Genomic DNA, 15,247 nt, shown 5'->3' with positions numbered 1-15,247 from the left:
TTCAAATTCTGGAAAGGGACTCAGAGACAGAACAAAGGTTAAATCATTTTCACACCTACGAATGAGTCATGAGAGATGTAGGGGGAAAAAATCAAAAATGAAAAGTCTATTTCAATTAAAATTTGGTTTTATTACTCATTCAACTATATAAAAAAACACAGACCTGATTTTTTTTTTTTTTAAATAATATGGAGAGTGGCCTGTAGTTAACACCTAGACCTCTATATCCTTCCGCATTTTTCTCTTACCTAAAAAAGAAAAACTCCCATTACAGGACACATTGCCCTCTGACTCCTATTTTCCACACAAATCCCCCCTCGTCCCATTTAAGACACAGGGAAGGAGCAGAAAAAAAGGGGGGGGGGGGGATCACATTCAAAACCTATTTTTTCCTACATTACTATACGAAAAACAAACGCCATTATCACACTAGTCTTTTCTACTCAAAAACAACACCAAACATACAGTTAAAGATTTTAAAGAAAAACAAATGAAATATCCATCCACACATTTCTTATTCACAATTACAGATTCAGTTAACTCCCAAACCACCCGGATAGCCCCCTTATCTAGGTCTCATTCAATTACTCAACAATTCTCTCAACTTTTCAAACTTTTGCGGCACATACGCACACACATACCAACTAGAAAAATCCCCATTATAATCACACAATTGACCCAAGTCATTTTATAACAAAAACATTCCCTCCAAATCACACAAGTCACACATGGTCCAGATTAGTACGCCATCTAGAACGAATAGACTGTGGAATCTCCGCATGCCGAGCCAATTCCAATCCGAAAACTTTTGCCTTATTTAATCTATCTTCCGGGTCATGTCTCATTTCTAACAATTTTAAACTGGCGGAGATTTTAGCCTAGCATTCGCCATGCGGTCATCGAACACATTGCCGTTAGCCGAGCCGTGGCTAGCGGACTCGCTCAACACAGCTTTACGAGCAACTTTCACAGAGCTGCCCAAAGCAAGCATTCTAGCGTTAACCAACATTTGGTCCACGACCTTACATTGTCGTCTCACTTTTCTTCCATTCGAAGAAAATATAGATGTTTTTTTCACGGAGGTAATCAGCGTCTGGACCTGAAGTTTATGCAAATCAAACCACCCTGAGTCTCGGTCAAAAATGTCGTCCATTATATGTAGTAATTTAGTCGTTTATAATATTTATAAAGTCAGTGACGTCTTACTTATGATACTACAATACAACAGATCAAAACTATTCTCATTAATCCCCCCCAAAAATTATTATATATACAGTATATATATATATATTTTTTTTTTTTTAGAAAAAGAAAAAAGAAAAAACGAAACAGAAATAAATATCTTTTTGCGCGACTTAATAAATACTTATCCAGGATCTTCGCGGGCGGCTTTTCACACAGCACTCGAACCGCAGAAATATACGGACGGCTAATATCACACCACACACCGTAGCGATATACGGGCGTTTAAAAGCTCTCGCTCCGGGGGTCCCGGTGGGGTGGGTGGGGTATTGGTGGGCGGATGCGCCTCCCCCCCCCCCGCCCGGTTGGGGGGGCCCAGCTGGTCACTCCTCTTAACTCACTGCACTAGTTTTGCACAATACATTTTAGGGGGAAGTGGGGGTTGTGGGCCGGTGGGGTGCCTGGTGGGCCTGCAGTGCCCCGTCCTGTTGCGTTGGGTTGGGGGCGCGGGCCGCGTTGGGGTGGGGGGCGTTCCTGCTCCTGGGTTTGCTCTCCGGCCGGTGGCCCCTGCGGGGCCTGGGGGTCGTCCTTTGGCGCTGCCGCGGCCTGGGGGGCCCTGAGGTGTTGCGCTTGCTCTGTCCTGGCGGGGGTCGACGGCTCCCCTCTTTGGTGGAGATTTTCATGCATGCCAGATCCACCACACCAGCATCTATCGAAACTCAGACACAATTTGTTTCTCCCTCAGGTCATTGATTCGGTGGAGGCGGGTGTCTGTGGATCTCACTCTGCTTCGTCTGTTTTTTCTACCTTTCCTCAGTCTCTCCTTTGGGCCCTTGAGGTCTCCCTGATTTGTTGGAATTTAGATGTCTCTGGGGTTGGTGAAGGACTCTGGTTAGTGGCCCGGTGGGTGGTGTCTGGTCGGTGCTGGGCTTCGCTTTTCTTTCTTTTCTTTGGACCCTCTTCGGGTCTCCTGGCGGGCCCCACGACTCTGGCTGGATTTTGAAGTGTTCGGTTTAGGTGAACGGTATGGGAATTCTTTTTTTTTTTTACACGCACGCACGCACGCACACACACACACAAAAAAAAAGATATATATATATATATATATATATATATATATATATATTAAAAAAAAAGGAGAACAATGATGATGACATGTCAAATGATCAATACTGAGCTCTCCCCCCCAAAAAAAAGAAAAAAAAAAAAGAAAAGAAAATAAAAGCTCTCGCTCCGTGTGATCAATACGGGCGGCTTTAAATCAACACAACAGACACACACCGAGGAATTATGTCCCACGGTCTAATAATTATCCACAGCACACACTTCGTAGAATTATATCAATACGAGCGGCTAATACACTCCCAGCACACACACCGTGTAAATGATATTACACGGGCAGCTTATCCACGCAGCCTATTCCACCGCGGAACAAATCTCATATGCCGTTTCCGAACGGCGGAGCGCTCCTACTTGACGTCACTTCCGTATACCACGGGCTTCCCATGCATGGTTCAATGTCGTAGTAATTTTCAAAATCGAGGACTTTCGCGTCCCTCCGTAACAAATACGACTTTAAAACCCCCCTAACTTGTTCACAGATCTCAAATACAATTTAGCACAGACGTAATGCAGCTTTGAGTAATCCCAAACAAGCAGAATTTCTCTACGTGGATAATCTGTCCACTCACCTTGTTAATATTTGCGCATTTAGAAATTCAGTTGTTCCAAGATCATCACAGCTGTTGCAAAAACGTCTCAATTTGTCGCCGTCGGAGGTCACCATTTGAAGGTATTAGTTGATCACTATATTAAGTGTAATCTTTGCGTGTTCAAAATAATTGGATAAGAGATCTGATGAAGAAGCCTTCTTTGCAAAGAGAATTTATTTTAGGAGCTCCTAAAAGACACAAGATTTAATGCTTACATTCTAATGTGATGTTAAGCCTCGAGTGTGTCAATATGAAAACACACAGTCGTTTTATAGATGAAAAAAGCATACTCCTCCTCTGAGGCTGGACAAAGGGTTAGTAATTATAATAGACAGACAAGTGATTTACTGACATGTTTACACAACAATCTAAATAATGACACCCACTGTAGTAAATTGACAAACAGTGAGGACCTATATGGACAGTCTGGGTAGTTTTTACTCTTTCGCCGCTAAGTAACAGGGTGTGTAGGTGTTATTAGCCAGGCATGAAAAACTAAGTCTTAAGAAGGACCTTACAAAGGTATAGCCATACTAATTCTCATCACTAGGCTATTAGGAATTAATGGAATTATGTGTTGAGGTCAAAATGTGTGTACAGTAGATAACTTGCCAAAAAGATGATGTAAGTCAAATGAAACTGAAAGTGGGTTAGATTAACTTAATTGTCAACATGCCAATAAGGCTAGGCAAAAAAATGACGGGAATGTTTCTTTAGCGCTGCCTACTTCCTTCTAACATAAAAGAATAACAAAGCTTGGTTTTATAATATATTAGTGTAGAGTTACAGTATGCTGTGTTTAGTATTGTAGGTGTAGTGTGCAGTATTCACATTGAGGGTCATTTAATATCTGTAGTTCACAGTGGATGGGTTTGTAAACAATGTCCATTTGCCCACTGGTTTGGTTTGCGCTGCCATGGTAAATGTGTGCCAAAATGTGTTGCAACAAACCACATAATGTCGCTGTCTCCTCTTAATGGTATAGAGTAGAGTAGAGTAGACTCAGAGTCCCTCCCAGATAACCGTGCTTCTCACCTCGCTAAGAAAATTCTTCCAGACCGATTGTATCTGGAATCTCGTTCTTTCTCATCCACTTGGGGCAGGATCTCATCCCCGACCCAGAGAGGGCACTCCACTCTTTTCTGACTGAGGAAGAGGAGGAGGTACTGATTTTCATTCCAAATGGTTCATGGCCGACTGCGAACCACTCCAGTGAGAGCTGGCTTGAAGAAGCCCTCAGTACCACCACGTCATCTGTAAAAAGCAGGGATGCAGTGCTGAGGCCACCAAACTGAACGCCATCAACGCCTTGGCTGCGCCTATAAATTCTGTCCATAAAAGTTAAACTGAATCAATGACAAACGGCAGCCTTGTTGGAGTCCAACCCTCATTGAAAATGAATCTGACTTACTGCTGGCAATGCCAACCAAACTCTGTCATCAGTGGTACATGGGCCGAATAGCCCGTATCAGGAAGTTTGGTACCCTGTACTCCCAAAGCACCCCCACAAAACTCACCGAGGGACACGGTCGAACACTTTCTCCAAGTACACACAACACTCTGTTGGCGGTAAAATTTCAGCATGTGTACTTCTTAACTTTGCACCACTGGACACAAGCAAGCATTAAAATGACAGCTAAAGCATGAAAATCAGCTAAAACAGCAACTGCACCCCTCCGTGAGTCATCACCTTATCGTGTCCCAATGATCCTCGGTGCTATGTTGTCTGGGGTTTTATGCCCCTGGCAGGGTCACCCATGGCAAACAGGTCCTAGGTGTGGGACCAGACAAAGCATGACTCAAGCAGAGCCCATATGATGAGCAATAAAAATGGATCATGGTTTTCCTTGCCCTGACGCGGGTCACCGGGATCCCCCTCTAGAGCCAGGCCTGGAGGCGGGACTCAAAGGCGGGCCTTCACCCATGGGGTGAAAAGGTAACGTGGGTCCGCCTTTCTATGGGCTCACCACCTGTAGGAGGGACCAAAGGGGTCGGGTGCGTAGCGAGCTGGGTGGCGGGGACCTTGGCAGGAGGCCCTGGGGACGACCCAAGACACGCTGGAGAGACTATGTTTCTCGGCTGACCTGGGAACGCCTTGCAATCCCGCCGGAGGAGCTGGTTAAAGTGGCTGGGGAGATCGAAGTCTGGGCTTCCCTCCTAAGGCTGCTGCCCCCACGACCCAACCCCGGATAAGCGGTAGTAAATGAATGGATGGATGGACAGCAACTGCAGAAATATGTATTTGGTAGATTTTTTCTCAGATCTCTGTCTCTATTATAGAAATTTTAAAACTCCCTCACACACACCCAAACAGCAGAATTAATGAACTCTCAGGATGGTGGAACGGCGAGTTCAGCTCAGTTATGTTTGTCAATAGCTAAAGCATCAAGGAAGAAGGAACATAATTGTCTAACATGCATGCTTAATGATTGTAATTGTTACATGCTATGTGAAGCAAAATAACCTGTCAGACTGGTGAGTAACCCAGACACATGCTGCATAAAGTGGATGGAGAGCAACTGATGCACATGTTTCTTCAGGCATTCGGGAAAAAAAGAGTGATTTCATTGGTAAGAAGAAAAACAAAGGTAAATACAAACTTCCCCTGCCCTTTCTATTTTGTACATTGTCTTAGTCAAGTCATCTTTATTTATAGTTGAAACATATAGAAACATCACATTTTGTATTAGTTTTTAAGCACTATGGATGGATGATTTTCTGTGTTACGAGGAAGCATTTTAATTCATTATGAATTCAATTTCTCTACAGTCAGGATGGAATTACTGAAGGCCGTCAGATTCATCTTTTTCCTTCTGGGTGTCTTTATCTTTTTCTGGAATAAGGACTACACACAGTCTTTGAACTTGTTTCATAAAGTAAGAATTTAAAGCAATTCACACAACTTGTAAACACATTACAAATGATTCTTCAATGACGAATTCGGAATGTGGATTTATGCGTAATAGTGAAATACATTGTAGCTATTTTGAGTCAAGTAGAAAAATATTAGCCATGCATTTTAAACTACAGTGGAAGAGTATGATGAAGTATTTAACTCACAAATGTATTTGAATAGCTTTTAAAATTTATAGCTCTCATTTCTTTTTGCCGTTGTTGCCATTTCGTGCTATAGTCAATATTATTCAGCTATTGCAAGAGTCAGAAAAAAATAGATGAGATGAGACTGACATATAGAAACATTTCGAAACAGTGTAAACCAAACTGAAGTAAATGGGCATTTATTGAAGACAACAAAACAGCTACTATTCTGACATCAAAACTCCATTTTGGTATTTTATGTGACTCAAGCATGTTTTTCTACTTTCCAGGAGCTCACACATAGAAAAATAACCCACAGCCATGACAGAGAAAAAAGGAATGGTAAGTAGTGTTTTAGGACTTCACTAAGGTGGAGTATTCTTAGTCATGCAATCTGCTAATTAAAGCAATGCCTGAAACTGAAACTATTTTTTTGTTTTGTTTCATTCCCGCCCCCCTTCCCTTCAGCCATAGAAAACTGTTCTGCAGCAAATTGCTCTACAGGATCAGTGGACATATTCTTCTCACTTGACCCCCTAAACTTTACAGCAATCGGGTTCTTTAATGGACTGAGGGATAGTCTGGAAAATGTCGCCTTACCAATCATTTTCACAGAGGACATATTACTGCTGCCAGGCATAAATTTGACAACAGGTGACAGTCTAAAGTTGCCAACTTGCCACTTTCATTTATTTTTGTGTTTTAGTTAATCTGTTAGCTAACATATAATGTAAATTTATTTTCAGCCTGCTTCCAAAACTCTACTGGAGGCAATCAGTGTCATTGTGAGGATGACTTTTTCTGGTCAGCTGACATTTGTAACACCTACGGTGCATGCAGCAATACTACCACACAAACCTGCAACTGCGTAAATGGAATTCCAAATAGGCAGTACTGTGAACCAAGTAAGTGTCGCTTATATGAAGCAGTTGCAATAACATTAACATATATTAACATATAACCAAACATTCTCTTTTACCCGGACATGTCCACTTACTTTGAGATTGTGTGTGATATTGAGTTCAGGAAGTAGTGGATTTGAGCAAAGAGCCCATTGGGATGGAATATGAATGTTAAAGTCGCCGGACCGAGAGGTGACCAGTGTTGGCCATTAATATTCAATCTTCAAGACATCCACCCAACACTACTTAGCGATTGCATCTCTGAGTAGTGTTGGGTGGTATAGTGGTACCAGGCACCAGGAAGCATGAAGAAGATGAAGTGAAGGATTAAACACCAAGATTTCAGATCCAGAAGAAAGCTTTATAAACAAAAAACAATATAAATTGATTCAGAATATTTATTGTCATTGTCACAAAGGAACAACGAAACTTCGTTTGGAGCATCCATACAGTAGAAATGGTAAAGTGCAAAGTCCCACAAAATAAATACCCATAAAATAACCCAGTGTAAACATTCGAGACAGTATAGGTCATAGTACAACAAAGACTGAGCGCAACTTAAGGTCTTGTCATTAATAAAGTGCAGAGCAGAAATATTCAGATACTTGAGAATGACATCGTGCATCAGTGCAAAACCGGATGATTTAATCAAATATTATGGTCGTCAAACATTGAGTAAGAAGGGTAAATGGACAAAGGGAGTAGTGACATTCTGCAACAATGCAAACCGGTTCAAAGGTATTGTTGTTGTTGGATGTAATTATTGTCCATAATGGGGAGCAGAGAGGAAAGAGGGGCAGAGTTCAGTCGCCTCACAGCCTGTGGATACAGACTGTTGGCTAGTCTTGATGTTCTGGCTGGAATGAACCTGTACCTTCTCCCTGAGGGCAGCAGGTGCAAGAGGTGGTGAGCCGGATGGTGCTGGTCCCGTAGGATGTTGCGCACTCGACTCAAACAGTGAGTGGAGTAGATGGTGCAAATCTCAGGGAGATTGTTGTTGTTGTGGCACCATGACTCCAGATGTTGCACCCCTCTCCTATATCTTGTCTCATCGTTGTTGGAGATGAGTCCAAGCACGGTGGTGTCGTCGGCAAACTTGACGATGAGGTTGGACGGAGAGGAGGCAGAGCAGTCATGAGTGTACAGGGTGTAGAGCAGAGGGCTCAGAACACATTCTTGAGGGGCCCCGGTGTTGATGACAAGGCTGGAGCAGGTGGTTTTGCCCACTCTGACGCTCTGCGTGCGGCTGGTTAAAAAGTCTACAGTCAAATTGCGCAGGGTAGTGTTGAGTCCCATTTGGTGGAGCTTGGACCCGAGTTTGAACGGCCGGATGGTGTTAAAGGCCGAGCTATAGTCCACATAGGGGAGCCGTGCATAGTTGTTTTTATGCTCCAGGTGCTTTAAAAGTACATGCAGCACCTTGGCAATGGCGTCCTCAGTTGACCGGTTGGGCAGCTTTAATGTGTTTCATGACCAGTCTCTCCAGGCATTTGGCAGGGATGGAGGTGAGAGCCACAGGTCTGTAGTCATTCAGACATGTGACATTGGACTGTTTGGAAAGAGGAACAACCAAAATCCCCTCCCAAATAAAACCCAAATCAAGACACATAAGTGACTGTTGTGAGTTTGTCTTTCTTTAGAGAAGTGAACCACTTTTTTCCCCCCACATGGGATTATATGGCCACTGTATATGCTTATGAGTTGAAATGTCTCAGAATTTCTTTACATGTTACTGTTAATTGTGCTTTACAGGTATCATCACAACTCCCACACCATCCATATCAGGTACTATTTTTTTTTTTTAACATTACTCCTATCAAAGGTACTTTTAGATCACTCACACTAAAATGTCAGATCTAACATTCAAATATCAGTGAAAGACATTTATGGTCCGAAATATTCTTAGGACTGTATATAACAGCCATTTATGTTCAGGCTGGTGTAGTAAATACTAATGGACTGTATATATAACACAATATATAAATTAGGTTGGTGAATTTGACTTATCAAGGCAGGAAAGCAGACACCAATCAACTTAAAAGTAGTTAAATACCCCCCCCCCCCCCTCCAAAATGGGTAAAAAAAATTAACTATGGCATTTGTCTTCCTTTCAGCCTGCCTTATTTGTCTTTTTATTATTATTATTATTATTTATTAAATTTACTTTGTGTGGACTGTTGTCAAAAATGTTAGGAATGGTAAGGGGTTTTAATAGGAAACTCTTACATTAAATACACATCGACTCAATTGTTTAAAGTTCATTTTTCTGTGAAAATTAAGTAAAAATTAGAGAATACAACCATGATAACTATGAGTTAAGCCAGCATCTTACTGCAAAAACTATGGCTCCAAATAATGAATGGCCCAAATGTAAACTAATTCCTGTTGTCATGTCTCCTATGCTCCTTCTCAGCATCAGTGGACATTGTCCTCATGGTGAACGCATCAGTTCCATTTCAGTTCATTGATATGCTGAGGGCTGCTGTGGCGAATGCCCCCTCCACCTTAGAATCAGAGAGAAGAGATTTAAGACTGCTAGACTGGAATCTGACCACAGGTAAGAATTTCGGTTCATTCATTCATCTCCTCAAAAATTGTTAATGGCTTTTGTAATTCTGACATTTGTAATAGCTTAATAATGACCATTCTGTGATCAATTCCTTTTTAGTTTGTTATTCAAATGCAAACACTACTGGAGAATACGAGTGTCAGTGTGAGGATTCATTTAGATGGTCATGTGAAATCTGCAACACTTTCAATACGTGCAGCAATGAAAGTACACCAACGTGTGACTGCATCCGTGGAATTCCTCCATTTTTACAGTTCTGTGAACCAATTTCAGGTAAGTGGATATTATATTAAAATAGTGAAATAGAAGTAGCCTAATAAAAGTCAAGCATGACCTATTTCCATTCTTTCAATTTTTATAAAATGTTTTTGTTCATTTTTGCTCCACAGTTATCTCCCCATGTCAAGTACCACCAACAGAAGGTAGTGTACTGTATATGATCATATGTGGGACACTTTTTGCGTTATTTCACATAAAAGTTGTTCTTCGAAAACAAGTTAAGGGACTACCATATATTTAAGTAAAATAATAGGACACATACCGTTTTTATTAGAGCTGTCAAACGATTAAATTTTTTATTCAGATTAATCACATTTTAGAATTTTGATTAATTGCTTAAAAAAATTTTTTAAAGGCTTTTTTAATCAAAAAAAATTTCCCGCCAAATTTGAAGAGCACCGGTTATGTGTTCATTCTTTTGACATTTAATGTTATGAGGACATCTTCAACATTTTTTGATCCACTGCACACACTCATCCTCCTCTTTTTCTAATCAGTTAATTACCTGCATAATTTAAAATGGAAAAAAATGACCCCAATATTTTGACATGAACAAATATTCTAAATGTGATACGCAAATATTTATTTATTGCTAAAACACAACCTGTGCTACCTTAAACGTAGCCATCCGCTGTCACGCTAAAGGATCATTTATGGTCAAAATTAATAGTGCGATTAATCTGCGTTAATTTATGATTAATGCGATCATTTTTGGTGATTAATTAATCAGTTAACGCTTTGACTGCACTAGTTTTTATACACTTGTGCTTTCCTAGTGACGGTTGTAGCTTGATTGGCACCCGGGTTGCCCTTTGCATCACTTACTAAACTATGAGAAGCTACGGCTATCCATTTTACCATTCAACATTCTGGTCTCTATTTTTGAGACCAGAGCAAATACGGCACAGCGAGCAGTGTCAATCTGTGTAGAGGCAGGTTAGACATTCAGTTAGTCATTTTTGTGGATATGTGCAAGCTATCTTATTTAAAAAGAGACAGCTTGTGCAGAATCTGTCTGCCTGTGCCATTTCTGCGTATGTCTATGAAAAAAGACATGCTAATAAGCTAAAATGACAATGAATGGCCCTAATGTAAATTAATTCCTTTTGTCATGTCTCCTGTGCACTTCTTCAGCATTAGTGGACATTTTTCTCATTCTGGACCCTACACCAAACGGCACTGAGCCATTAGAAATCATTAATCAATTGAGGACTGCTGTGGTTAATGGCTCCTTACCATTTGAGATAGAAGAGGATTTAACACTGATAAACTGGAATTTGACCACAGGTGAGAATTTCTGTCAGTTGATTGGTCTCCTGGACTAATGTTGCTGGATATTTCTAATTTCACGTATTAGGTTACTAATAAACAATGTGACAACAATATCATTTCAGCCTGCTATCCAAACTCTACTGGAGAACCTCTGTGTCAGTGTGAAGATTCGTTTGGATGGTCATGTGACATCTGTAACACTTTTGATGTATGCAGCACTTCAAGTACACCGACATGTGACTGCATATATGGATTGCCTCCATTTGGACAGTTCTGTGAACCGGTTTCAAGTAAGTGGGTCTTTAATGAAAGTGATGAAATAACAATGGCCTCATAAAAGTTAAAGGTGGGGTCTTAAGTTTTGACAGTTTCTGTTTGTAAACAAACAATTCAAAACGGACTCTTCCCAACCCCCCACTCTTCTCATCAACATTGCGCCTGCCTTCAGCGACACGCCCCCCGCTCTTTGATTAGCGGGAGGGGTAAAAATTGACTTCTGCCCAGAAACGTCCCTCTTATGGCGAAACACAACAAAATGGCAAAATACAGGCTGGGGGAGTGGGGGTCAGTCACCACACATTAACACAAGCTCAGAGGTGTTGATTGAGAAGGATTCCATGTGTATACATCCAGTGTTCATGAAGTGTTCATATCTGAGTGAAAACTCAAGACCCCCCCCTTTAAGCATTGTATGTCCATTCTTCAACTCAATTCCTTCTGCTCACCCATGTTGATATCTGGAGATTGATGAGAAAACTGCTTTCCCGTTTATGTTTTGTTGTCATTTTTGCTCCACAGTTATCTCCCCATGTCAAGTACCACCAACAGAAGGTAGTGTACTGTATATGATCATAAGTGGGACACTTTTTGCGTTATTTCACATAAAAGTTGTTCTTCGAAAACAAGTGAAGGGACTACCATATATTTAAGTAAAATAATAGGACACACACCGTTTTTATTAGAGCTGTCAAACGATTAAGTTTTTTAATCAGATTAATCACATCTTAGAATTTTGATTAATCGCAATTAATTGCTTAAAAAAAATTTTTAAAGGCTTTTTTATCAACATTTTTTTCCCGCCAAATTTGAAGAGCACCGGTTATGTGTTCATTCTTTTGACATTTAATGTTATGAGGACATCTTCAACATTTTTTGATCCACTGCACACACTCACCCCCCTCTTTTTCTAATCAGTTAATTACTTGCATAATTTAAAATGGAAAAAAATGACCCCAATATTTTGACATGAACAAATATTCTAAATGTGATACGCAAATATTTATTTATTGCTAAAACACAACCTGTGCTACCTTAAACGTAGCCATCCGCTGTCACGCTAAAGGATCATTTATGGTCAAAATTAATAGTGCGATTAATCTGCGTTAATTTATGATTAATGCGATCATTTTTGGTGATTAATTAATCAGTTAACGCTTTGACTGCACTAGTTTTTATACACTTGTGCTTTCCTAGTGACGGTTGTAGCTTAATTGGCACCCGGGTTTCCCTTTGCATCACTTACTAAACTATGAGAAGCTACGGATATCCATTTTACCATTCAACATTCTGGTCTCTATTTTTGAGACCAGAGCAAATCCGGCACAGCGAGCAGTGTCAATCTGTGTAGAGGCAGGTTAGACATTCAGTTAGTCATTTTTGTGGATATGTGCAAGCTATCTTATCTAAAAAGAGACAGCTTGTGCAGAATCTGTCTGCCTGTGCCATTTCCGCGTATGTCTATGAAAAAAGAAAGGTCAATAAGCTAAAATGACAATGAATGGCCCTAATGTAAATTAATTCCTTTTGTCATGTCTGCTGTGCACTTCTTCAGCATTAGTGGACATATTTCTCATTCTGGACCCTACACCAAACGGCACTGAGCCATTAGAAATCATTAATCAATTGAGGACTGCTGTGGTTAATGGCTCCTTACCATTTGAGATAGAAGAGGATTTAACACTGATAAACTGGAATTTGACCACAGGTGAGAATTTCTGTCAGTTGATTGGTCTCCTGGACTAATGTTGCTGGATATTTCTAATTTCACGTATTAGGTTACTAATAAACAATGTGACAACAATATCATTTCAGCCTGCTATCCAAACTCTACTGGAGAACCTCTGTGTCAGTGTGAAGATTCGTTTGGATGGTCATGTGACATCTGTAACACTTTTGATGTATGCAGCACTTCAAGTACACCGACATGTGACTGCATATATGGATTGCCTCCATTTGGACAGTTCTGTGAACCGGTTTCAAGTAAGTGGGTCTTTAATGAAAGTGATGAAATAACAATGGCCTCTTAAAAGTTAAAGGTGGGGTCTTAAGTTTTGACCGTTTCTGTTTGTAAACAAACAATTCAAAACGGAATCCTCCCAACCCCCCACTCTTCTCATCAACATTGCGCCTGCCTTCAGCGACACGCCCCCCGCTCTGTGATTGGCTGGAGGGGTAAACATTGACTTCTGCCCAGAAACGTCCCTCTTATGGCGAAACACAACAAAATGGCAAAATACAGGCTGGGGGAGTGGGGGTCTGTCACCACACATTAACACAAGCTCAGAGGTGTTGATTGAGAAGGATTTCATGTGTATACATCCAGTGTTCATGAAGTGTTCCTATCTGAGTGAAAACTTAAGACCCCACCTTTAAGCATCCTTCTGCTCACCCATGTTGATATCTGGAGATTGATGAGAAAACTGCTTTCCCGTTTATGTTTTGTTGTCATTTTTGCTCCACAGTTATCTCCCCATGTCCACCACCACCAATAACGGAATCAGGTATTGTACTGTTATAAGAGGTGTGAGTATGTTTGCATTATTTCACATGAAAGTTATTCTTGAAAAAACACTGAAGGGATTGTGATTGAAGTCAAAGTAAAGCGCATGCACTGTTTTCGATACTTGAATGCTTTAGATACTTGAACTGTGAAAGTACCCTTTAAGTAGTGATGGTAGAATGAAGCTTCATGAAGCACTTGCAATATTTTTTTTTACTCCTCATGATGGTGTTCTTGGTTTAAAGATAAAAGTTAGTGCATTGGAAATTGATTACATTTCCACTGCATCTTTAAACTAAGACTGCCATGTAGAGAAGAAGAAAAAAAGTGCTTCATGAAGCTTGATTTGGCCATCACTTAAAAAATGAATGGAAAAAGACACTGTATACATCTTATAAACAACTTGATCCAATCCAGTCTCCTACCTAATGAAGTATTCTTTGCAAACATTGCCACTGTGCCCTGCTTGGTCTGACCCATAAAATCTCTTAGCTACCTCTGTGTCCATTTATAGTCACCTTTCTAGTATATTTATCTAAAAGGGATTTTGTGTTGTGGGCACAGTGATCTACTAGAGATTGTTTTATTGAAGCAGACAGTGTATACTATATATAGATGTGATGTAAACTGCTGTCATTTTTTCTGTACTTCTCCACAGCTTCAGTAAACTCTGTTCTCCACATAAGTACATTAAGCATTGAGGCAACAGAAATTATTGAAGGACTAAGAGATGCTGTGGCTATTTTACCAGTAGACATCACGATTGAAGTAATACTGACCAACTTTATTCTGACCACAGGTGAGAATGTGTTTCATTTTTGTTGCTCTCTGTTTTACAATTTTCTATTCGTCATTGTTGTGGTGTCAATTTCTTTTCAGTCTGCCATTTGAACTTTAATAATGAAGAGCAGTGTGAGTGCGGGGATCAGTATCTATGGCCATGTGGGATCTGTGAAACATTTGGTGCATGCAACAGTAACAATATGCAAACTTGTGACTGCATAAATAGAATTCCTCCAGACGGCATATTATGTGTACCAAGTAAGTGCAGCTACTCTCAAGATGTTTCAGAATCAGAATAATTTTATTCATACAAAGTACATTATTATATGTCTACTATGGTTATAACATTTGTTTCAATTTTTCTCCACAGGCGTCGCCGCTGCATGTCCAACAGAAAGTAATGTATCTATAATATATATAACGCCCTATAACTAATTCTAAGTACATTTTCATTCACATGGTGCATACAATTTGAATTAAGGTAGACTGCAACATTTGAAAATCACATAGGAATCACATTCTTGACAATTTTTTAGAACTTCCTTTTGAAAAACACCATTCAGGTCTTAACGCCACTACAAACAGAACATGTTGTTTTTTTCAGCTAGCTGAAATTACTTTACTAATTTGTAATGAAAAGTACAGTAATTACAGTTCCTTTATTCTTGCTCTTAAGTGAAGAAGACATTTGAGTTTGACATAAAACTATTAATATAGTGCAGAGCAACCA

The 15,247-nt window shown here is 40.2% G+C and overlaps 1 protein-coding gene across 1 annotated transcript in view; it reads left to right on the top strand.

Annotated features, from left to right (window-relative positions):
• Positions 1–6,822: 6,822 nt before the first annotated feature.
• The window catches only part of LOC144039762 (uncharacterized), a 9,172-nt gene continuing 747 nt past the window's right edge, over positions 6,823–15,247 (top strand). The window contains exons 1-13 of the mRNA XM_077553414.1: positions 6,823–6,838; positions 8,588–8,620; positions 9,249–9,392; positions 9,504–9,677; positions 9,794–9,826; positions 10,818–10,970; positions 11,754–11,786; positions 12,787–12,939; positions 13,047–13,214; positions 13,697–13,735; positions 14,393–14,533; positions 14,614–14,775; positions 14,888–14,914. Coding sequence (XP_077409540.1) covers positions 9,269–9,392; positions 9,504–9,677; positions 9,794–9,826; positions 10,818–10,970; positions 11,754–11,786; positions 12,787–12,939; positions 13,047–13,214; positions 13,697–13,735; positions 14,393–14,533; positions 14,614–14,775; positions 14,888–14,914 — 1,207 coding nt within the window. The 5' untranslated portion in view covers positions 6,823–6,838; positions 8,588–8,620; positions 9,249–9,268. The remainder of the gene's footprint in view (positions 6,839–8,587; positions 8,621–9,248; positions 9,393–9,503; positions 9,678–9,793; positions 9,827–10,817; positions 10,971–11,753; positions 11,787–12,786; positions 12,940–13,046; positions 13,215–13,696; positions 13,736–14,392; positions 14,534–14,613; positions 14,776–14,887; positions 14,915–15,247) is intronic.

Source organism: Vanacampus margaritifer, chromosome 19, assembly GCF_051991255.1.
Source record: "Vanacampus margaritifer isolate UIUO_Vmar chromosome 19, RoL_Vmar_1.0, whole genome shotgun sequence".
In the NCBI taxonomy this organism is placed as follows: Eukaryota; Metazoa; Chordata; class Actinopteri; order Syngnathiformes; family Syngnathidae; genus Vanacampus; species Vanacampus margaritifer.
This window is presented reverse-complemented; position numbering and strand designations above follow the sequence as displayed.